We start from the raw sequence: 26250 nt of genomic DNA on the forward strand, positions 1-26250 counted from the left end.
ATATTTCTTTGCTTATCCAAAATCAAAACTTTGGATTGATGGCTGTTCGGCCATTCGAAAGTGTGCTAAATTATCCAACGCAAAGTATCCCGAATTATTAACCTCTTGTAGATTACGAAAACATTTAGCTACTGTGACCCAACTACTCAATTTACAAGGAAATGAAATTGACCAGTTGGCCAAGTTCATGGGGTATACTGCAAAAACTCACTAAACGTTTTATAAGTAAGTAAGGTAGTCGGCAATGTTTAGTTAGGTGTTAATGTTGCTTACCATTTGCGTGGCAATGTGGCTTTGCGTGGCTTTCTTTTATTAAATTCTTTTATATTTTCAGATTGCCACAAGATCTATACCAAATTGCTAAGGTATCAAAGATTCTGCAAATAATGGAGAGAGGGAATGCAGCTCAATTTAAAAATAAAACTTTAGAAGAAATAGATATTGATATGGATGAAGTATATATAGAAGATCAACCAGATTATAACGAGTTAGATGAACCTGTACAACAGGAAACCGATCCAGCACAATCACACATAAAATGTACAGAAATTTACCAAGAAAACATGCACGCAGAAACAGAATCTAGAAAAATAAATAAAAAACAAGAGCAAGAAAAATATACGGGTATTTTCTGTTAATGTTTCTTAATTAGCTACATAAAACTAATAGTTTTTGTTTTAGATGAAGAAGACATAACCTACAATAATTGTAGTGTGCCAGTGGTACAAGATATAGGTGACAATATTTCAGAAAAAAAGGTATCTTTTAATACTAGATACTGTTTTTGTAGGTTAATATATTTCTACATATATATTTTTTAGGTTATAGACAACGTTGGACATTTAATCAAAAAAATATTATGCGAATGTACTTTTCAAATGAGATAGCATCCAAAAGAGCCTTACGAAAGTTGGAGTGCGAAAATTTTATTAAGAAACATAACACTGTTATATTGGATTCACTCGAGCGTGCCAGGGATAGGGAGAAGCAGGTGAAGCCAGGGAAGTCGGGCTTCAGAGCGTGTCCAACCAATCAGAGAACGGTGTGTCGCGCCATGGAGGGAGCCTGTGCCTATCACGGCGTGGGTATAGATAGAAGCTTTGACCTTCATATGCGCAGAAACATAATTCCGACCGTCGCCTAAATTATTCTACGTCCTAAAAACATTACACCTATTTATTCACAGTCTCTCTCCAGCTCTCGTAACGTAAACAAGCATTCGATCCGATTACAAATATCTTAATAAAATGCCTTATTCTTTATTATTTTAATTTAAGCAATTAAAATATATATAACGAACGTTCGCCAGTTGATTTTATTGATGCCCGAGCGCCTTAGTTCATTTCTACTTGTAATGATGCACATGGTCTAGTTCTGAGTCAATGTTTTCACAATGTGCTTATTAGAAGAATTATGCGGATACTCCACGCCTTTCGCGCATTTCGCGGCTCATGAGATATTGGCTGCGTTCAGTTGAAGACAGCGCTTCCAATCGGCTTTCAAGCAGCTGTAAAACTTTTCTACTGAACGAACTGCTCAATACCTTCGCTGGATTAAGCGGCCGCCATCTTTTTAAGCATACTTCTTGATACGCTTAAATTATCAGCGGCTTTCAGCGCAATTGACGTAACCTTAAAATAATAAAATATTTGGTTCGCATCGTCCCGTGAAACGTCCCGTAAATAAATGTACCTATTATTTTTATATTTTGTGCCTGTGTTATAATAATAGGTATAATAATACGTGACGATGGAGAAAGAATATATATATTTCAAGGTGAGCTGTATAAAATTTGTGAAAATGAAGAAATTCACGAATTATTGCAAGGTATGAAAATTGATTTAAGTACAATTTGGTGCAATGTTTAATTATTTTTGTCATATTTTTGTAGATTCAGACTTATATTGATCAACATTCCAATTCTATAGAAAGAGGCATTCCGATTGATGATGATGTTGACTCAACTAACGGTAGTAATAAAGAAGGTAGTAAATACCTGTATTAAGATTTACTTATTAAGAAATTGTTACAAATATATTTTCCCATTAATTTGAGGTAAAGTAATATATCGGTATTTTGTTTTAGTTCAATCAGTTGAATACCAAAAATTAAAAGAAAAGTTTAGAGATCCCAAACAAAAAAAGAAGGGCCTATGGCAAGAAATTAGTAAAGCATTTCTAATAAGAGTATACGTAATTGAAGATACTGCTCTAGACAGGAAATTTAGAAATTTATAGTCGCACTATAAAACCATCAAAGATAATTATAAAAAACAAAAACTGGGCAAGGGCGAGTGTCTTGGGAATATTTTGATATAATGGATGAAATTTTTGAGAGAGATAAAACAATTAATACAAAGAATGTTTTGTCCTCAATGATAGCCTGTACTAGGGAACAAAAAGAAAATGAGGAAACGGAGCATTTCTTAACAGCCGTCAATAATAACAATGTGGTTGAGAACTCTCAGTGTAATGAAGGTGGGTTTTATATATACTACTTATATAAATATATGTATTGTTTATAAACTGCACTGAAATAGCTATAGCATAAAAATTATTATATTTGCAGATTATTCAAGTTCAAGTACTATTTCTCGACACACCTACAAAACGGAGAAAAATTTTAGGAAGCACAAATCTTCACAGATTCAGAAACGAACTTCTTAAAACTGAAAAAATAAGACTGCTGCATTAAAAGTAGTAGCAGAACAAATGATCGAATATAATAGATTACTAAGCAGGAAATTAGATTTGATGGAAGAATATTTACAACAAATAGTGGCTAAACTTGTTTGTTATTTATAATGTAAAACTATAAAGACTATGTATAGGTGTTTTGATATTTTATTTTTATTTGTTCTTATATAGATAATACAGAAAAATATTATTAAATGATAAAGTTTAATTATTACATTGCCGAACTATTTCAAATCTTTTCCTTTCAGCTTCTCCTACTGCATTCATGTCATTGCCAATAACTCCTTCATTTTCATTTACTAAAATCATATTTTCTACATTGTAGTCATCTTGGGGATTTCTTAGAATCAATATAAAATTATGTAACATGCAAGAAGCTAAAATTATTTTATTTCCCGTGTTTACAGTTTCAACATCTAAAAATTTTAATAGGCGGAATTTACATTTTAGAAGGGCAAAAGTTCTTTCAATTATAGATCTAATACTAGGGGTAAGACGGGGTCATGGGGTAAGACGGGGTACTCCACTTACTCCAAAAACTAACATGTATGGATAGCTTTACTGCATAACCTTGGACTCCCTAGACGACAGTCCTGCTCAGTGATTGCAGAACAGCAGTTCGAAGTACACCGTTTGGAGGTTATGACTGATTTATGAGTTTTACGTATGAGTGATCTTATTTTACGGCAAAAAGCATCGGGTGTCAAAAAGTGTGCATTCAGTTAAAGCAAAAACATTATTCTCACTATAGAGTACCAGCATAGGGGCGTATTTAGCCAAAATCATTTGTTTTTTAAAGTCGGTTGGAAAAGGTAAAAAACAACTTTTGTAACAAATGTGGTTTGGGGCATGATGGGGTGCAATATTTCTTGGGTATCCCATCTTGCCCCAATATTTCTCTTCCTAAGAAATCATATTGAAAAATTTATTACTAATTAAAAGATACATGAACTATTAAAATAAGTGTTTGTTTTCAGTACAATGGTTTGCAAATATAAAAAGAAAACATCGAGGGGAGAGTGGTCCAAAGAAAGTATGAAACAGGCAGTTGAAAAAGTCTTAAACAAAGAAATGGGTTACCGCAAAGCGGCATTGCAATATTCAGTGCCACAAACAACGTTGGAAAGACACGTCAATGCGATTAAAACCAAAGGTGAAATGAACTTAGATTTGCCGTTAGGGCCAATTGCAACAGTTTTTAGTAAAAAAGAAGAAAATGAATTAGTCGAATATTTGAAAGAAATGGAAGCAAGGTTATTCGGACTTAGTACGCTGGAGCTGAGAAGTTTGGCCTATCAATTGGCCGTCAAAAATGGTAAAAAACACAGATTTAATACAACAGCCAAACTCGCTGGTGTCGATTGGGTCCAAGGGTTTTTAAAACGTCATTGTGACTTATCAATAAAACCCGAAGCAACCTCAGCTGCCAGAGCTATGGGATTCAATAAGATCTCCGTTGCAAAATTTTATGAACTTTTGGGTGCTGTATTAGATAAATATAAGTTAGGGCCTGATAGGATTTACAACTGTGGTGAAACAGCCATCTCATCGGTTTCTAAAACAAAATTCAAGATAATTTCACGCAGGGGTAGAAAGCAAGTGGGATCATTGTCGTCAGCTGAACGAGGACAAACAGTTACCGTCAAAATTTGTGTTAGCGCTGCAGGAAGCTATATGCCGCCAATGCTAATCTTCCCTCGCAAGCGCATGAAAGCTGAATTATTAAACAACTCGGCACCAGGAACAACTTCCCATTGCAATGCCAGCGGATGGATGACTACAGACGTATTTGTCTCTTGGTTCAAAAGTTTCATTCAATTCAGTAGAGCAAGCAAAGACAACCCTGTGCTGCTTTTACTCGACGGTCACGCTACCCACACCAAGAACATCGAGCTTATAGACAAGAAGCCCAGTCTATATGGGGATTAAACTTTTGAATCGGCTGCCCGAGTGTGTGAGACTGGAGAATAATCCAAATGTTTTTAAACGAAAACTTAGACAATTTTTATCAAATGAATGTTTTTATAATGCTGCAGAATTTTTAAATATTAAATTTTAAATTTTATTGTGCATGTATCTGTATGTCTTATCAATTGTTAATGTCATTGACGTGTATACATCATATATATACTTTTATATACTTTCCTATTTCTTATATTGACTTCTCTTATATCTTTTGCTTGTAAGATCTGAAGGGATGAATAAATATATTATTATTATTGTAAATTATTTGTTGTGGTGTTAAATGCCCATTGTCCTGAAATGGCTTCATTAGGTTTACCATAAGCGGATAAGCAGAATCTCCAATTAAATGCATATCGGGCGGTAAAAAGTGCAGCTCTGTAATCTGTCGGTATATTTCACTTAACCGAAATACCCTAGCATCATGCATGCGACCAGGCATTCCTATCGTGGTATCAATGAAGATTCCATCTTCATTACAAATACCTTAAAAACAAATTTTTCTTGTATAAAACAAACATATTAATTTCAACATCACATACCTTGAAGAATTATGGAATGAAAACCTTTCCTATTGTAATAATCAACAGCATTCCTTTCAGGTTAATTGGTATATGGCAACCATCAATAGCCCCTATTACTCCAGGAGTGCCATGGGACCGAGCCATAAATACCTAGAAATAGAACATAAAATATTTATGTAATATGTTAAAATCTATTTCTTAACTATCGACATATTACACTTGTTGATCGTAAAAGTTTTTGCCTATTTGACTATCGTATATATTGAGGTGACATCTGACAAATAAAATCTATAATTTCTTTAAATGCTTCATATGCCGAACTTTTCGCTAGGCCAAACCGGTCCCCTGCAGCTAGAAAACTTTCTGGTTTACTTAATATCCAAATTGTAAATAATATATTTTTTTAAAGGAATTATTCTGTCTTCGTAATTTCTTCCTCTGATTTCTCCCAGGTGGTTAATTAATTCCTGAAAAAAAAAAAAAAATTACACTAAGTACTTAGACTTACTGTGTGCTCGATTTTCACAAAATATCTCACAATATATCTTACCTATCTGAAATGTTCTTCTAGACATTCGAAAATGTTCTCGAAACTGAAAGTCTGTGTACCGAGGTATAATAACTTCGAAATAATATTGGTTTCTAACGATTTCGTTTCTTCCTTCAATATGTTGAAAGTCTTCCGCTTGTGGTAAATCTTCATTAACTACTGCGTTAACTGCATTAAATATCATTTTGTTCTCATCTTCAAATAGCTCAAATTGGATGTCAATTTTGAGCTTATGAAAGTAATCACAAGGAAAAATATGTACTTCGTCAAGCAAGAAAGCAAGATGACAAATTTTGAGGTTATAACTATGACAACTGAGATTTGAAATAAGCGAAGCTAATCGTTCATCCGACTTCAGCATGATTTATCAGCGTAATAAGCTGAAAGCGAAAAGCGCTTATTTCAACTGAAGCCATTAGCTTCGTTCGCGGAGCTAATTCTGAACCAGTTCAGGGACTATTCGCATGCGCACTCTTAAAATACGCGTTCGCGGTGACAGAATTCTGAATTATTAATAACAGTTCTGCGTTCGTGGATCACATCGAATTGGTTCGTTACTGATTCTGAATCGGTCCTGGCAGTCCTGGGATTTTTGGTAGGACTGAAAGTTCGATTCTGTCGATCATGCGCAACTATCATCAGCTGTAACGTATCAGATGTTAGCAAACTCTAATCTAGGTTTATTGTGTTTTGTGAGTTTATTTAGTTTTTATGCTTTTTGGATGAGTATTGATTTTTGACTACATAGTATAGTAAATAGTTATATTTTATTATATATTTATATTTATGCATAACGAATAATTTGTGGTATAGTGTGTGTGATTTATTTCCATCCACCAAACCACCATGTCAGATTATTTATCGTCCAGCGATGAGGACATGGAAGAGTTGTTGGAAGTTATTGAAATTCCTAAAAGTAATACATACTTTGAGGAAGTCGTGCCACAATTTAATAATGAGCAATATATACAACATTTTCGGTTAACTCGAGAAATGACTGAAGAGTTAGCCAATCGATATGCAAATTCAGAATATTACAAATGGCAGGAAGGTGATTCGGAGAAGGTTACACCTCTTAAATACATAACTGTTTTTTTATGGTTTGTTGCAAATGAGGCAGCTTCATTTAGAGACGTTGCCGATCGATTTAATGTGACCAAAAGTACCTTATTCAAAATTGTAAGAAGTCACATATTTTCTAAGCAACATATCCCACGAAGTAATAAAATGGCCTACTGACTTGGAGAAGGTTTGATATTGAGACGTATTTTCAAAATCACAATTTCCCTGGTGTTATAGGAATTATTGATGGCACACATGTACGAATAGAAAAACCAGCAGAAGACCCTGACTCTTATTTAAACCGGAAGCTTTTTTTTTCTATTCAGGTAAGTCTAACTAAAAGTACTAAAAAAGGGAATATGTAGAATTCTAGAAATACTTGTACAATATTAACATTTTATAGAAAATACATATATGTTGTTACATTAGTAACGTTAATTATGTTTTGTTTAAGGCTCAGGTGGTGTGTGATCATAAACGGAGGATTCGTGATATCTTTGTGGGATATCCTGGGTCAGTACACGACAGTCGGGTTTTCAGAAGCTCCCCTCTCAATGAGACCTTACCTGGAAAATGTAGAGAATTCTTCATTTTGGGTGACAATGGCTATCCCTGTTTAAATAACTTATTGACTCCCTTTAAAGATATTGGGCATTTAATCAGGCGTCAAAGAAATTATAATTATCTACTATCCACAAATAGATACATTATTGAACACTGTTTCGGACTTTTGAAACAAAAATTTCGTCAACTTTACCATATCAAGATGCAAAATATTGAATTTTGTAAGAGCATGTGCTGTTCTGCGCAATATTTCACTAGATGTCAATTTTGATGCAGAGGCACAAGCAATAGATCTTCAATATAACATCGTTTTAAATGAAGACGACCAACCAGACAGAGATGATCGACGGGGTTTAGCAGTTCGAGACAATGTTATGAATAACTTACCGTTTGTACTTTAAAGAATAAAAATGATCATTTCTTCTTTTTTAATTTAATTTTTAGATGCGAGACAAAAGGTCAGAAAGAAAAAATTTCTATAAAAATGATATACTTACATAAGTTTATTTAAAACAAAACAAAAAATCATTCAAATGGGTAATAATAATCCAAAAACTAAAACAAAAAGTAAACTCTAGTAAAAATAATAATACACCTTGAATAAATATTCTGAAAAATAACAATTTTTAAAAATCATCATAGATCTGTTTCAGGTAAGTAAATATTTTTGTTTAAGAATTTTTCTAATAAAACATTTTTTTTACTTTTTTAGATAGTTTTTCTTCAATTTCCAGTCATTTTCTGTAATACTCCATTCTCTATTACTTCTAATGTCCCTAAGAATATTCCATTTCAGTCTTTTATTTTCTGTTGGAAATTTTTTAACGTTCACAGCCTTTCGTTTTAATACTTTAGTTTGAATAGTTTCAGTCTTTTCTTGGTTTTCCATTTGTTCAGCATTCATATTTTCTATATCCATAGCATCATCTGCATCTGTTGCTGATGATGTTGATGGAATATTTATCATGTCAGACGATAAAAGTAACACAGGATGAATATTCTTCCTCTGGCCTAGAATACTATGCATAATGCATAGTCAAAAATTTTTCTTCCCCTGCCAGTTAATTTAGAATTTTCTATGTACTTTTTATAGTTTCTTTCAAGAACTTTCCATCTATTTTCGGAGTTGGTCCCTGATATCTATCTCTTTGTTGCAGTTCTTTTGCGATTTCGTCAAACATTTTTAAATTTTTTATTCTTAGTGAACCCACCTGGTCTCGGAATTTTTTATAAAGTTCCAGAAAAGTTAATGTATTTTGGTGAGTCCATTTATGAGTTTCCTCCTCTTCTGGGCGTGGAAAGACCAAAAATTCGACTAGTGCGTCTAGAAATGTATATATGTTGTGTGTTAAAAATAAATTACAAAAACAATAACTACATATTTACCATCTTCGGTTTTATTCATTCTGATTATTATGTTTAGCAAATACTCTCATCAGTATTTGAGGTTAGATAGGTACACAAAATTTAAAGTCAAATACCACAGAATATTCAATTTACATCACAGAATGACTTTGATTTTAGATTTTTTATTCTGCTGTGCTGTGAGGTGGTGGTGTAGAATCAAGTTCGCGTTCGCGGTAAATAAAAATTCGGAACTGGTACAGAGGCGTTTTAAACAATCCTGAACTAGTTCAGAATCGGTTCGAAAAGTGATCCGCGAACAAAGCTATTGAAACACCTCTACCTCGTGCATTCGATCCAAGCTAGCTTTTGGTACATCAACATATGTAGGTTGTTTAAATAAATTGCATTGTGCGTGCCGCTGGTGAACTTTGATAGTAGTTGGTTTCAGTTCCTAGCAACGCCCGAGTGAGGCGGAGTGGCATATTTTGGACCCAAATACGTGTAGAGGCTGGCGAGGTGTTGAAATTATATATGTACAGAGTGTTTTGCTTATTCAATCTGCCTCAATACCAGTGCCGCGTGGGTGCGAGGTGGAATCGGCTTTGTTATCTTCAGGGCAGCGCAAAGGCCGGCAAGCAGCCGTTTGGACTCAAAAAGGTAGGTGCCTAGCATGTTTATTTGCCTCCCCGAGTTGTTGAAAAGTCGGAGTGGTGTGTACTTTGTTTGGAACGGTCATACCGTTGGCAGTCGGTGCCATTTACCCGCCTTGTTGCCGTTGAAACGTGTGGCCTTTCATGCCGGAACATTCACTATAATAAGAAAAATAATAGAACCAAACGTAACAACACTAACTTTGAAAAAGTAACTTGGTTAAGAGTTAAGACATTTATTTTCAATGAATCACGAATGAAATAATAAATTTCCTAAATAAATATGTATTTTTATATTTTAGATAAAATATACTAATGTCTTCTAGATGGAAAAACTTTGTTCAACAATACCTTACATTAATTTTAAACAGTTTTCAAGCGTGTTTTAAATTAGACATTTTGCAATTTAATATGCGTAATTACAGCCTGGCTTATTAAAGAGTAGACTTCTTAATAATTTAAAATGATTTAAATTGACAGTTTATAGTCTAAACACTCTAAACTGACAATGATATACTGGCTAGTATAATTTTGAAAACTTAATATCCTACTGCTATTAATTATATCAAGATAAAAGTTAAATAAAATCTTATCACAAATGAGGCATAAAACTCTAGTGTGGGATAGCAAATAATGTTACAACCCTGATTTATTATTTCAAAAGTTATTTATATTGTTTTATGCTTCAGCTAATTAGTACGTTGCTAATTATATCCTTGCATAATTTTAGTTTAATTTAGTGGACTGTATTTAATAATTCAATTGCATTGAAATACTTGACATGTTTTATTAGGAAAATATCTTCAGTTTTATTTACATATTTTGTTTATGCCTTCTTGAAATTTTTTGTTATCTAAATTAAGTAATTAAGTCTAGTTCATATAAATACAGGCTTATTTGACCTAACATATATACTATCCCAAAAAAACCTGTAAATTGGCACCCATTGTTAATTCACTTAAATTGTCTGTCTTTTAAATTCATAATATTTACATACACTTTATTACTTAAACAGTCAGTGTGACTCCCCTCAATTTGGCAACACTAGTGGGTGTCTATTTGTCAAATAATTTCAAAAAATTATACAGAAAGGATGTCCATTTAACAAAATATTTCTGGGTGTGAAAATATAAACATTTAATATATATTATACACTGGGAGCTACATTGACATCGGACTACTGGGTGTCAGTAGATACAAAGAATAAGTATATACAGCGTGTCCCACTAGTGCGGGAATGTCCAATATCTATGTTAAAATGAGGAATATATGGATTTTTCTTTTTACTGTGTTATATTTAGAAACTGTAGTTTTATACCGGTGATCGACTTCACCCCGGGGTTCGGGTTAACCAAAAATTAAAAAAAAACTACTCTGCCTACGGGCTTGCTTCGGTGAGCTGTGGACAGCGTTTTTTAATTATTCGAAAAAAACGTTATTTTTTTTTATCGATTTCACCCTGTTTGACGGTACCTATCTCATAAAAAATAACTTTATATTTGTGTTTACCCATAGAAAATAGAGAAAATAGGGAGGTAGATAAGATTTTATCAAAATATGAGGTTGCGCTGATGTAAATAATTACAAATAATATAAATTTAATAATTGTATTCCAAATACGGTTTTAAAAAACTTTGTTTATTAAATTTTGCAGATAGTAGCAGCTGCCCTTGAAATATTCAAAAGGAAAATCTATTCCATTAAAAAGAGGAAGGAAAATAATCCAGTTCTTTGTTCTCCTGGAAAAACAATACACCATCTCAAGTCTAAGACAAAAGTTTTATCAGAAAGCACAAAAATTGCAGTACGAAAATACTCCATATATAAGTATAGAGAAAGTAAGTTATATTTTAATATTTACCAGTTCCCAAATGGTTATAGGGTCATTATTTTTATAGAAAATAAATTGTAAAATTTTATAAACATACTGATACTGATTTTCTTTTTACTTTAGAAAAACATGTAACTGTTAATAGGTATATTAAACGACGAATTAAGCAGAAAACAAATTGGTTCATATTGGGAAAACTTCACTATTGAAGGATGTGGGATTTAAATTTAACCCGGCGTCCGACTGGTGGGGTTTAATAGACCCCGGCGCAGTTTCAATATTTGTAACTTTTCAAATAGCGCGCCAAACGTTTTTATATGCGTAGTACCATTTAGGCAGCAGTCCCACTGATCCATGAACAACCATCAACTGCTATCGATTAAAATATAAACACATGCTCATGATTTGGACTGTTCACATTGCAATCAATAGCAGGCACCGACTGCAATCAACTTCCATGGATCGGTTTATAAATTAAAACATGCTTTAAAATTGGTGGTTGGTGGTTACCATCAGACATGCGCGGTAATTTAAATTCTGTTTTGTTGACGATTGAATTAGGAATTCTAGTGTGCATTTCTAACCTATTTTATGTTGACATTGTTGACTGTTCTGGTTTCTAGTTTTTACTTCTGTGTTCTCTGCGAAATAGACCTGTTAATTAATTTAGTAAGAGATAGTCCCAACCTCTATGACCAAAAACGTCCAGAGTATACAAATTTAAATAATCTGGATAAAATTTGGCATAATATTTCACAAAATTTCAATGGAAAAACAGGTAAATATTTTTAGAAATAATCACATAGTAAAATAATGAAAATTTATTCATATAACTTTATTATGGTTTTTATTTCTAGAGAAAATGAAATAGACCAGACTGTGTTGGAATATACTATTGGTCCGTTAAGCGAATTACAGGAAGATGTGCAATTGGAATCACTACAAACTGGTGATGAGGAGGAAGTGTTGTCTACTCCATCAACTTCAAAGTCTTCAGTCAATACAATAACACCGACAGTACGCAAAAGAAAACAAATCTCAGAAGTTGATGTTGCTTTTACTCAGTATAAAAATAAATATACTTAACTTAGTGCATAAGAAATTAGATGACTATGGTTTATAAGATTATTATTATAAATAAGACTGCAAAAATTAAAAATAAATTATTTTATTATTTTGTGTATTATTTCAGTTAATTATTAAATCTCGAGTTTCAATCCTCTCATTCTGTCAAGGAACTGACCCTATGCCTGAAAAATATTGTGCAAATTTATTTCTAACCCATCTTGCTCTCAAAGTAAACTGATTATTTCTCCTACCCTCATGCTGTAGCAATACAGGATCTAGCAGTGATCTAATTGCATTAGCTTTTACAAAAGTCTCTTCTTGACGATTTCCTTTTGTTCTTATAAAGTTATGCAAAACACAACATGTTTTGATAACTTTATCTACTTTTTCTGGAAATATGGCTCTAGGGGTTTGAAAAATTCTAAATTTTCCTGCCAGTATCCCAAATATACATTCAATTATTAGTCTAGCATAAGATAGTCGAAAATTAAATGTTCGTTTTACATTGTCTAAATCACGTTTGGGGTAAGGTTTCAACAAATGTTCAGAGAGTCTAAAAGCTTCATCATCAATAAATACAAATGGCATTGGCTCCTCCCCTTCTCCTAACGGTTTGTCATGAGGCAAATCCAGATTATTATTAAACAACTTTCCAAAAATACTATTATCAAAAATACCTCCATCACTATTTTTTTCATAACGTCCAACATCAATCATTAAAAAATTATAATTACAATCTGCAATTGCTAACAAAACAATGGAGTGATACTGTTTATAATTATAATATAATGACACACAATTAAAAAGTTTTTGTATTCTGATATGCTGGCCGTCTATAGCTCCAGGACAATTTGGAAACTTTTTTTTATAAAAATTCATTTGCGACAGCTGTGAACATTTCCCTGTCTGGAAATTTCAAATATACGCCACTTAAAACCTCATATATTATATCAACCATTTTATTCACAATGTTACTAATACAGTTATGACTAATTCTAAATCTAAATAAAACTGAAATGGTATGAGTCTCCAGTAGCAAGATACCTAAAAAATAAAATGTGTTACAAGATTCACTTTACATAATGCAATTACCTCAAAGTTACAAGTCGTTCTTCAAAGCTTACTGTCTTGAGTGGCTCCAATTTTGAAAGTAGTAATTGATATGTATTTTTATCCATTCTAAAATATTCGTAAAACTTCTCATTATCTCTTTGAAGTTGTGGAATCAAATGAAATTCACCCAGTTTCTCTATGAAGAAACACTTCACGAACCCATACTTTTCGTTTCTTTTTTTGTTTCTTCCAATAATAATATAAAACTACACCACTATCGGAACTGCTATCCAATGATTGTGTATCAGACATTGTGTATGTTTATGTACCTTTGCAAACTCGCAAACAGAATTTTAGATTTAACTCAAAAATTCTAATTAAATACAATTTAGGTTATATTTATTCCTATTTATATTTGTCTAATTTGCCAGATGTTGGTAGTCAGTCGTAAAAGCAGTGCGACCAAGGTACACATACCTTGGTCGATTCTAATTGATTGTGTTCGATGGCGACTGATAGTAGGCGACAGCTGCAGTGAGACTCCTGCCTTAAGCACGTTTTATACAATGCCAGTATATAGCCGTTAGAATTAGTTTCTGCTCAGTTGTTGCCTAGTGGACGTTTAAATTCATTTGGGGATGTGAGACCCCACGTGTCGAAACTTGTACAGTGTTTGTTGCTCTCATCCCACGAGTGGTTATAAGTTTTCTTGAAAAAAAAATTCAGGGTGACTTTTCGAAACTTGTACATACATTTATGTCATTTTTAATAAATCATTATTTTAGATATACCTAAATTAAATAAGGGGAATATGAAAAGGAACAGAAACAATTGTAGCAACTAGAAGAAGTGACGAGCGAGGACGAACCTATAAATTCTGAAAGCGAGGTAGATGATGATAGACTAGTATACATAGTGATTATCCTCATGTAGAACAGGAAGCAGTTGAGACTGAGGAAAGAAATAGTGAGCGATTATTGACTGAAGATATTCGTAGTAATAATGAAGACATTTCAGAACAATTTTTTGATAATAATGAAAATTCCACAAATAGAAAGCAAAGTTATTTTACTGGAAAAGGTGGTACAAAGTGGAAAAAACATGTCCTGCAAAGAATGTTAGAACGCTAGCCAAAAATATAATTATTCGTTTACCATGCGTACGTACATATGCAAAAAATGTAAGATTTATCAATGAAGAACGATTCACCCAAATATGGCTTTTTGAAACAGATACCGTCTGGACTAAAGTATTTTATTTATTTCCATATTTTTTTTTAAGAAACTTTATGCGATTAGAAAGGAAAATATTAAGAGATCAGAATAATCCCTTTCAAATACCTGAGACAAATTTTATAAATTTATTCAGAATAAATAAAGAAATGGCTCTTCATATAATCGAGGTTTTAGAAGAACATTACCCGGAGTCATCTGCAAATAATGCTATACCTTTTCATTTAAAAGTATATAGTAACATTACCATTACTTTTACTAGTTTGTGAATTAAAATAGAGTAATTTTAGGTACTAGTCACACTACACTTCTTGGGTAGTGGTTCATATCAAACACCTGTGGGAAGCGTAGCTCAAATATGTGCAAGTCAGCCTACTGTTAGCCTAGCAATAAATGACATATGCATATTAATAACAAGACATTTAATGCCAAATTGGATCAATTTCCCTGTTACGAATGAGCAGAAGGGCACTATTAAACTTGGGTAAGTAGCAACTGTTGGTAGATTCTTTCATCCTGAGATATTTGTTACAGTTTTTACAATAAATATGGAATACGAGGTGTTATCGGAGTCATTGATGGAACTCATGTGGAAATTACAGCACCCCCTAGAGCTGATAATGATAAATATGAGTTAGAGATTTTCTTTCTTTTGTTAAATTTTGCAATATTTAACATTCTTTTTTTTAATGGCTATGTATGCTCCGGAAAAAATTTGTACGGGTTCCGACGAGGAATTTGGTGAGGATTTAAACGTAGTCCGCCCAAAAAATCCAATTGTTCGAAATCTACAGAACGAACTAAATCCTTTAAAATTTTTAAATGTATCCCGGGACATATCACAAATAATAACTATAATAATCAAAATAAGGCAAATGGTAGACCGATAAATAATAATCAAAACACGGGCGAAAGCCGATTTTCGCGAAACGAAAACGTAAAGTTCGAGTCGCCAAAACCACGTAGTTGGTGTAGGTACTGCAATGAGTGGCATTTTCATTCCGAATGTCCGGAGAACCCATATAGGCCAATTAGTAGCACGTCCAAATGTCCAGCAATTTCCAAAAAACGAGTCGACGAGTCGGGGAGCGGAGGCATACCAATGGCGAACATAGGTACGCGAACCGACGTTATCATCAAAACAGACGAAAATTTTACCGATTACTGCCTAGACATTTTATTCACCGAAACAAAAAAAACGTATACTGAATCTTTAGATTCTCATAATCAAAAATTTAAAATAACCAACACGCGTTTAGATTCAAACGAATTTATAAAAAACCAAGTAGACGAAGTACTGGAAATTGACATAATAAATCATAAAAAAATACGAGCATTATTAGATACGGGGGCGACGCGGAATTTAATTCAAGAAAACTTAGTAGAAAATCTTTCGATAAAAAATCATATACAATCTTTTGTAAGTTTTAGCGGACAAAACACGATTGTCTCTAAAGAAACCGCCACTATCGAAGTAGAGATCGGAAATTATATCACCCCACACATATTCCACGTGATACCGGAACTTAATGAAGGCGTGATATTAGGAAGGAGTTTTATGAAAAGCGAAAATTGCGTTATCGATTTTATGCGAAACTGCGGGCGATAGGGTACAAATTTTCGGGAAACCATTTATTGGAAATTTCCAATAATTAATTACGTAAATTACGTAATTACGCGCTACTCCTGTAAATATAAATTCTCATTAATTAGAGATACCAGACGTCTAATTACCGGAACAAAACCGCAAAAAAATATTATCCGTTTTACGCGAATTTACCGACCTATTTATGAATCAACCGACTCAATGCAAAAACTCCACGATTACTTATAAAATTGTGTTAAAGTCGGCATCAATAGTTAACGATCGCCCGTACCCAACCACGCCGGAAAAAAATCATATATGAACAAGTTCAAGAAATGTTAGAGTTAAGGGTAATAGAACCATGCATATCAGAATATAGCTCACCACCTCTTATTGTTGAAAGAGAGAATAAGAAGCCACGCTGCTGCGTAGATTTTAGAAAATTAAATTCGTTAACTATTGAAGAACCCAGTGTACTACCAAATATTACTGAAACACTTAAAAATTTTGGAACCGCGAGATATTTTACCAGTCTAGATCTCAGAGCGGATACTGGCAAATTCCACTCGAAGAGAACTCAAAGGGTTATACTGCATTTAGTACGCATAGATTTAATGTTTTACCGTTAGGGTTAAAAGGTGTGCAGCGGAGCTTCCAAAATTTGATGACACGCGAAGTATTAACCGAGTACTTACACCATTTTACGCAATGTTATTTGGACGATGTAATCATTTTTAGTAATACCTTAGAAGACCATGTTAAACATCTGTCGTGGTGACACGTCGGTCTACCTCGGCCGAGCATAAAACGAGGGTGTCGTGGCCGTGAAGGCCGCGAAAATCGCGTCTCCTGTGACACAGAAGAAGCATATTTAACGCGAGCCAGGGGGCCCGACAGCCAAGCCAGAAGGCCCGGCGGCGACGTTCAGTCTCTCGTCCGCCTGTTTTCAATTTATGGTCCGCGTTGTCGTGGAGTATGATCGATGGGATCGGTAACGACGGCATGGGCCCTCGGTGGAGACCTCGGGAGTTCTAATCGAGCCCCACGTTGGGCTCCATGTCGTGGAATATGATCTGTAGTGCCTAATATTTGAAAATTGTGCGGGGAATTGTGATCGGGATGTTGTGTTCGATCGGCATGGGTCCTCAGTGGAGACATCGGGAGTTCTAATCGAGCTCCACGTTGGAAGCCATGTCGCAACCTGTGATCTGGGATGTCAGTTCCCTTAACCGGGTTCCGCGGCAGAAACGCACGGAGTTCACGGGGATCGTCACTATCGACGCCCGGTCGCACTATATTCTCTGACGACTGGAATCTGTGGTGGATATGACCTACAGACGTGGTGTCTAGGACACGAGCTCGCGGGGGAGATCTCGACGAAGAAGGTCGAGCTCCGCGTTGAGCGTCGTGTCGGGTTAGACTTTCTTGATATGGACCACTTAGGCGATGATCGTATGTTCGGGGGAAATCATGAGAATGGACGGGCGACGTACAAGTATTGTTTTGATAAAAAAGGCCGGCTTCGTCACCTATGACGTAGTCGGCTAAGGGGTTTTCGCTTACTATGGCACCCGAACGCGATGCGCATTGCTCCCGCTGGATACCACTTCGTAAAAAAGCTGAATGAACTGTAGCGTCGTCACCGACGGCTAGCTCACGTTCCGAATCACCCGACATCGGAAGTATTCCACTACCGGGGCCAGATCGTGAACCGTGGTTGGACTCATGGGATTCCCCGGACCCTACCAGTTGGTACGTAGGTTGAACCTCGTCCCGAGTATCTGTGGGTGACCCACTTCGTGGTAACTCTTGGTTGCTACTCGGATCCGCGAGTGCGTCGTGAGGGGTGGTCGAGATGGTGCCAGTAACTCGCGTAGCAGCGGACCTCAACGCGTACGGCGCTGTGGCTGCGCCGTGCCGCGTACTTCCGCGAGCCACCATCTTCGGTCCCTCAGACTCTTCGCGGAGCATCGATATAGCGTTGGCAGGAGAGGCCATTTCCTCTTTCACCCCGAATGTCGAGAGATCTTTCGCCGGCAAACAGGTGTGAGGGCAGTTCGTGTGACCGCTGGTCTCTCCGATTTGGGACGAGGTCTCGTCCAGCTCAGTCTTGATCATACTCACACGATCTAATTTATTATTCGTAGTATTACCTTCGAGGGCACCAATCCTCGTAGCACTGGATTTCGTAGTCGCGTCGCAGGGGTTCATCTTCCCCGTACGACAATGTCGGAGCAAGCTCTTTTGCTCCGAAAGTCTTGTAGACGTCTTGTAGTAAGCACTGACTCTACTATTAAATGTGGGTCTCTCGAGGGAGCCCTAGAAGTAAGGATAACTTCTTTACTAAATTTGGAAGTACGCCGCCACAATAACGTGCGTACTATTGCTTTGTGCCCGTGGGTCACAAAGTAAATGCCTCGTAGGGGTTTGACGAGGAAGGTTGCCTCGACGAGTGACCGCCTAGAAGTTTGACGAGGAAGATTGCCTCGGATTTGCAGATCTCAATGGAGTCTGAATTGTAGGTCTCGTAGGAGCCTATGTGTGTACTTTGTACCGAGGTGCGGGTCTCTCGATGGAGCCGGCACAGTCGGAATCAAAGTCTTCGTCGGAGGGTCGCAAGCCTCGGACGGTATGCAGGTCTCTGGAGGAGCCTGAAAGTATCGCTGTTTCGTCGCAGGGGGCGATCGAACAGGATCTTCGCCTCAGGTTGGGCTACCTCGGCGGGACGCAGGTCTCTGGAGGAGCCTGGAGTATCGCTGTGTCGATGCGAATGGCTATCGCACAGGATCTTCGTCGGAGGTGGTCAGTCTCGGACGGTTTCGCAGGTCGCAAATGGATCCTGGAATTTACCGCTGTTTCGATGCAGGGGGCTATCGAACAGGGTCTTCACCTCAGGCTAGGCTACCTCGGGTGGTTGTCTCGTTAAGCGAGTAGTGGTTGCAAAGCACTATCAATATCACGTCGAGGAATGGCAGCCTCGACGGAAGCCTCGTGAAGCGAGCCTGTGAGCTTGAGCTCCAAAGTTCTTGAGCTTGATGACAGGGTTTTTTCAATCAAACCGTGGAAGATATGTTAAAAGTATATATTGAACAGAATTAACAAACAATAAAGGTTCACAATTAACATATACAAGTTATTTACCATGAATAAGATTTGTTACACAATTGCTCTGTATCGCTTTCCGTCTCATGTACTCCCACTGAAGTACTGTAAACGTCAAAAGTAGACGTTCGATCACTTTTGTGGGATTTCCATACTTTTGGCGGACCGGGCCTTGAATTGTCCGCCAAAATCTCGAACCAAAATCATCCATCGTCCCCATCAACGCCGGGACTCGTTCCCCTCTGGCCTCTACGGATTGTCGATGTCGGCGTCGGGGATTTTGGAGTTTTTTCCAGGTTTGGGAAAAACTCTACCCGCGGTCTCGGCTTGGGCTGCCGAGCATCGTATCCAACCGCCAGAGCGGTGGAACCTTCGGAAGACGGTCCTTTCGGCCCAAAGACGGGGAAATTGGAAAGATAGGTGATATTTTCCCCGTCCTCGTAAAAGGGCTTACGGAGGTCTTATTTCTGGATGGATTCATTTGAAATTTTGTGTTTAGATACACGGCATGACATAGTGCCGTGGTTGGAGGGTTCGACCGAGATCGCGCGGATACTTTCGGCGGCAGCTCTAAAGGCGTGAAAACCTATTATGGCTTAGCTGGCCGTTAGTAGTCGGGCGATTCGGTTCGAATTTGGATATGACAACCACCTAGCGATACTCTAGTGTGGTTGGAGGGTTCGGCCGAGATCGAATGAGCGGAACGGCTGAAAACGCGGAAAACGTGAAATCCGCGTTTCCCCGTATAACGGCGTTTTGGCTCATCCGATTCGGACGAAAATTTAGTAAGATAATGCTAGCGACTTGAGGAGTGCTGCATTAAATTTTGACACCGATCGCTCAATAACTTTTGGAGTTATTGGCGATAGCGTCCTTGACCAATTCAAAAGGGTGGTGAAATTTCTAATGGCCATTTCCAAATGTCATCGTGAAGCGTCCCGGGGTTCGACTGCAGGTTGCGAGAGCAGCGGCAGTGGTCACTGCGCGCCGGGATGGCAGACCCAGGCGAGATCGGTCGCGATGCGGGTGACACTGGAAAGGTCGGTGAAATTGGTCTTTAACGCTCTGGGAGCGCTATCGCCGTGAGGATCGATGTCTGAAGACTCTCATGGAGGCTTTTTCATTCTGCCCGGCCGACGGCGATTGATTTCGCAACCGTGGCGGGTTTTTGGTTTGAATTGGAAAGGTAGGTGAATATGATTGTTTCGCCTCCTTTTCAATTCAGCGGTCTCCGGCATATCCGTAGGTACAAGATTATGACTTCTATGAATATACGGGGTGTTCTGAAATCCTGAAGCTCGCTCGAAGGGTGGAATACGACATCTGTATTTAATAGTGGTATAGTATTATGATTTAATTGGGGAGGTATTTTAATTGGGAAGGTATTTTGCCACTGCTAAATAGGTAACTACGAACTTATTCTAATTTTTGAAACTTTTTAGCGATATTAAAAATATATTTACACCTTTTAACAGAAGTAGTGACCACCTTTCGAATAACTTGATCGTAGCCAATTATAGAAATATTCTGAATATTTTTTTTTTCTTAAACCGTTGATGGTGATTTCGTCATTACCGATTTTTTCAATTTTAGCAATATAGTCTTTCCCGTTTTGTGGTGGGAAATTTACATAATATGTAAATTTATTTATTATTATTATATTATTCGCATATAGTATTTAATAGAAATTTATTTCCTGAACATATAGAACCGAAAGTAACTTATAATATAGGTGACAGAGTATTGATACGTAGCTTCGCGGGTGTAAAGACTCCGTTAGGGCCAACGTAGTCCGGATCGTATCGCGTGTTGAGAGTGTGCGGGTTGAACGTGTACGAAGTAAACCGTAATGACTCACCGGTGTTGGTCCACGTGGACGATTTACGACCGTGGGTTACCGAACCCCAGTGGCGCGACCCGGAACACGACCCGATGTGTGAACCAGAGGAGGCAGCTGTAGACGACCCGGAAGTTCCAGTACCAGAACCCGTTCCTGAGGAGGAGTCTGATGATGGGGAAACTTTTGATCTAGATGAGAACGATGACGTCCCACTCCAGCCCAGTAGCCTGGAGGAAACGCCAAGTAGAAGTGACAACGGGAATGTTCCTGTGTCCTATATCCACCCTGATGAGATGGAAGATGGATTACTTGGACAAAGTACAGACGAGGAGGCCATCTCTACGCAATTAGTCAGGCAAGTACATGTATGCCCGTCGTTTAGTACCAAGTCAAAGCACCTAAATCTTTCAGCATCTCCACAACCCGGACCGTCTGGCCTCGTCAGAAAGCGAGTGATCACCCCGTCCCGAGAGGTGAGAAAAGAGAATCCTGTTAGTATCGAAGATGTACCGGAGGAAATAGTTAGCCCTAAACCTGCTAACGCTGTGTCGATCGTGGGATTGTACCCATAAGGACTCGACTTGTTATAAATATGATATATATACTATTGTAAATATATGTTTTGTTGAGTTTTGTGTGACAGACTTCTGGTAGGTAGAATAATCAGCAGTCTCCAAAGGGGGGTGGTGTCGCGGGCCGTGAGAGAGAACCCGCAACAAAATCCGTGGATTTTGTTTGAAAGGCTTCGGATTGGTCCAAACCACGTTTTGGGGCGTGGCCAATGACTTGGGGCTATAAATATCGACCCGTGTTGAAATCGGGAGGACTAATTCTGATTCTCTCGAGGGGTTAACACGTTCTCGAAAGAAGATTTGTCATTTTTATGCAAGAATTTGTTTGAATAAAAAGTTATTCGAAATTTAGTAATAATAATCAAAATTTTGAGTCATTTTTTTGTGATATACGCTGGAAACGTCTATCTGATTAATAAATCTTAATAATAAAAAATAAAGTAGTATTCAAGTTTAGTTGTAACCACAAGGGTGGTACAGTATATTAGAAAGTCTAACGCTCAGAGTTGAGCTTGTTTAGTAATAAAGAGACTAATTTGGGTTATACCTACCGCGAGTACGTACCTGAATTCCTGTTGGGAAGGTGTAATCTTGACTCTCAATACATGTGTCTAGTTGACCGCATCATTTATTGAACTCTATCCTAGTAGTCCTCTTGGTGGGATTGTGGCATCACTGCAATCTAATCTGAAAGAGAAAATAAGTAAATTTGTACCTAAAGTAGTGACCTTTGAGAATAATAATAATTATTATATTAACTTAACCTAAAATAGAGTGAATTAGTGCGTGGAAGGACCCACGGGACGACCAGAGACTGTAGTATGTACGGTAAGTGACCGTTTTAGCTATTCCATACTCTGTCATCACATATTGTTTCGAAACTGTAGCGAATTTCGGTATAGAACTAACTAGTGTTTTGGAAACCCGGTCGAAATTCACTAATAGGATCCTAGACTCCGTAGAGTTTGTTAAATGTTAAAGTCTTGTGTGCATTCAAAACTTAGTGAAAAACTAATCTTGTCTTCCTAGTATTAATTCATTAGCATTAATCCACCTCGCGTTGGAAAGTGAGGTGAAATTCTCCGTTGCACAAACTTTAGTTATTTTCCGACTAGATTAAGCCTATGTGCATGTAGTGGTTGTGTACCGCGGATTTAGACAGTAAATTAATGACAATAACGGTTTCCGTCGAGTATTGGAAAGATAGGTAAAATTCAATTCATTCCCTATAGTGAATGCAATATTAGAAACTAAGGTGAAAAGTGACTGTAAGAGTTTTCTAGATTAGAAACTGTAGTGAAATCTCTAATAGATAACGTGTAGTAGTTGTTTGTACGGAGATTTGAAACATACGTAAAAATTTGAAATTCAAATATTAGAGATTATACCGATTAAGGAACGCGGTAACAATCTTGCTTTCGTATGGGAAATCTGAGTGAAAACAATAATAGATAAATATTGACTTTTTCCCGGAATAAACGTAGATTGGAAACAGAGGTGAAAACGTACATTGAATCGTAGTGTTAGAGGGTTGAACAACCCGGCGCTCGTCTAATTCTGCTGTTCGGTTTAAAATATAGTTGACTATTGGAGTGTACGTTAGTTTCCCAATTTTACCCTAAGTAAAGACGTAACTAATTATTAGAAAAATGAATCACGACGTGTGCGCGTCACGACCCGAGCCCGGGATTGAAGAGGAAAGGTTACACGAATCTTTAACGTCAACGGAGTCCCTGGAGGGGGCGTTCGCGGTCCCGATGGATGCAACCGTGGAAGTGGAACCGGGATTGGGAAGAGGTAATAGTGGATCGACCACAGCGCGCACCCCAATTTATACCGAATTTTGATGAAAATATAATTCCCGATGGAAGAATCGGAGGGCGAGACGGTCTTTTACGAGAGACGCGTCGAGAACAGCGTTGTCGTGGAATCGGGGTCCGACGCCGTTGGGTGTTGTTCAGAAGCCCCGCCCCTTTTCTAGGTCACGACTCCTATAAATTGAAGCGACGCGCAGCTTCCAGATCCAGTCTTTCGAACGCGAGCGAGACGAACGGACGACCTGAAGTCAACACGGCGACTTCCCCAACGAGTTAACTACGCGACCAGGAGAGCGAATTAGAACGTGTACGTGACAACCGCGACTTAGAAAAGCGCATCGGCAGCAGCTCGACCGCTATAGGAAAGCAACCGCGACGCGTACGGGCGACCTAACCAACAGCACCAGAGGTTTTTGTTGTGGACCCCCGCAACAAATTCCTTCACCAAAAGAATTCGAAAAGCTTTGAACTAGGTGACTGACAAAGAGTTAGCCTTGTGTTAACGTGCTTTGTACAGTCCCCGGAGAGATAACTACTCTCCTTAAATAAAAGTTAAAGACACTTTGTAAACCGGGCACGGACAGAAGAGTTAGCCTAGTGCTAACGTGCTTCTGGACGCCAGGAGAGAAAACTACTCTCTAAAATCAAAAGTTATAGACATTTCGAACTCTAGGACCTGGTGGACTAGATAACCTCGTGTTATTGTATTCCACCAGATCGACGAGACGACCAGTCTCGAAAATAAAAGGCCACCCCCACGGCGGTTACCTTACGTATAGGTAACCAGCTGTTAAAAAGAATTCAAAGGTTTGAAAAGAATTCGCCAGCGAGGGAGCGTGTGCGGGAAAACTTTCGTACCACCAAGTCCGCGGTACAACAGTTATCGACCGACGTGGGAGTTAGCGACCGGCTAACCTGCGGAGACTCCATTTAGGTAATAGCGGTACCAGCAGCGGCTGGAATTATATTAAAAAAAGCTAAAAATGGAGCCGGATCGAAGACATGGCGCCCGAGCAGGGACAGCGGAAACCCAAGAGAAGTCGGTCCCAGCAGAGTGGCAGCCAGATCGAAGACATGGCGCCCGAGCAGGGACTGCGACAGGCCAAGAGGAGCCGGCCCCAGCATAGAGGGACTGGAAAAGACTATTGGGGGGATAGTTGGCTGACGCAGATGTCCAGAGAGGCATCGACCCCAAACCAGACTGTGGACTTGGGGGCAGAGAGGCCACGGTGGCAGACCGTGGACAGCACGGGTGTGCATGACACCCCGGCCGTCCCGTTCTCTGCGCCGCCGCAACCTGCACCCAGACGACGAGGACCTACCGAGGAGGAAAATAATCGTGATCACGTGGACCAGGCGATGTTGACCGCCCTGGCCACGCTGATCGAGAAGACGGACCTACTACAAAAAGTACAACACCCGACGTTAACGGAATTTGAGTTCCACGGGTATAAGGACGAAGATCCAAAGATATACCTGGATAAGCTGGACACTCATTTCCGCAGAACGGGGGCTAGTGCGGAACAACGTATGATGATGGTGCCACGAACCATGGCGGGGTCGGCACAGCGCTGGATGAATAAGCAGCCCATGAATTTGACCTACGAACAGTTCGAGGCAAAATTCATTGAGGAACACGACGAGTGGCAGTGTTGTGTGACCTGACGCGGAGGTTGTACGGCGAGGGCCAGGGAGCCAGGGAGACGGTGTCGGCTTTCGTGGCAGCGAAGGTCGGCCTGTTCAACCGACTCGCTCCTGCAACCCCGGAGATGGCACGAGTCAACATCATCGTGAAACAACTTCGCCCCGACGTGCGTTCCTACGCGCGTCTCGGACGATTTGTTACCACCGACGAGCTGGAGCGGACCGTGGCGCAAATCGAGGTGGATTTGAAATCTACAGGTACTCGAGCGGCGCCACACCGCCCAGAGGAACAAGATAGACGCCAGGAAAGGCAACAGGAGTCAAGGTATCCCAGGGAACGACGGGATTGGAGAGATCGTAATGGACCTAGAGATCAGACGCCGTCTCGGACTCAGCGACCGGCGAGGGAGGCGGTTGAGCACCCGAGGCCGCAGCTAAGGGAGCGACCACCAACCTCGACGAGGGAGGTGGCAAGGCGTGAGGGAAACGAGCGACGGGTCGCGGCTCAGGCCTAACCACGACCCGGTCCCTCTTCCCGATAAATACGGAAGTGGCAAATCACGTGGAGGAGGTAGAATATCGAGAACCTCCACGTGAGCCAGCAGACGACGTCCACCGACCTGTCGAGGAGATAGTACGCCCCGTGCCTAAGCCACGACAGCGGCTATCCCTCAAGAAGCAAGTAAAATTTGAGGAACCAGCAATAGAAGAACAAAACAACGAGGGACAGGAATTCGAAACAGAGGCGAAAATGCAAGTTCACCCGGATTCCGGCGCAATACAGGGCTACGTTACAACGATGGAGGAAAGCGTACTCGACGAGGCTGCAGAGGCACCTCGCCTCTCGCTAGTGATAGCGGGAAGGAAAATCGAGGCTTTGGTGGATACCGGGGCAAGCGTGAACCTCCTACGTAGTGAGTTTTGGATTGGCCCGGACGATGGACAAGCAGGGAAACGCCAGGAAACCGCGAGAGGACATCGAAGTACGAGAAGATGTTCTGGCGAGGGTCCCGGAGGACTTCGACGACCAGCTCTTTGACGTTCTGGACCGCGACTTAGAAAAGCGCATCGGCAGCAGCTCGACCGCTATAGGAAAGCACCCGCGACGCGTACGGGCGACCTAACCAACAGCACCAGAGGTTTTTGTTGTG

General features: G+C 38.8%; 2 protein-coding genes across 2 annotated transcripts; both read left to right on the plus strand.

Annotated features, from left to right (window-relative positions):
- The first annotated feature begins 270 nt into the window (after positions 1 to 270).
- On the plus strand, positions 271 to 2237 carry LOC108908114. Its single transcript, XM_018712038.2, has 4 exons — positions 271 to 624; positions 682 to 758; positions 1892 to 1985; positions 2086 to 2237. The coding sequence occupies exons 1-4, from the start codon at positions 387 to 389 to the stop codon at positions 2235 to 2237; spliced, it is 561 nt and encodes a 186-aa protein (XP_018567554.2). The 5' UTR covers positions 271 to 386.
- A 1440-nt stretch (positions 2238 to 3677) lies between these two features.
- LOC111691547 lies at positions 3678 to 4625 on the plus strand. The gene has a single exon (XM_023454586.1). The coding sequence runs from the start codon at positions 3678 to 3680 to the stop codon at positions 4623 to 4625; it is 948 nt and encodes a 315-aa protein (XP_023310354.1).
- The last annotated feature ends 21625 nt before the right edge of the window (positions 4626 to 26250 follow it).

The sequence above is a fragment of the Anoplophora glabripennis genome, unplaced genomic scaffold, assembly GCF_000390285.2.
Source record: "Anoplophora glabripennis isolate ALB-LARVAE unplaced genomic scaffold, Agla_2.0 scaffold339, whole genome shotgun sequence".
NCBI lineage: Eukaryota > Metazoa > Arthropoda > Insecta > Coleoptera > Cerambycidae > Anoplophora > Anoplophora glabripennis.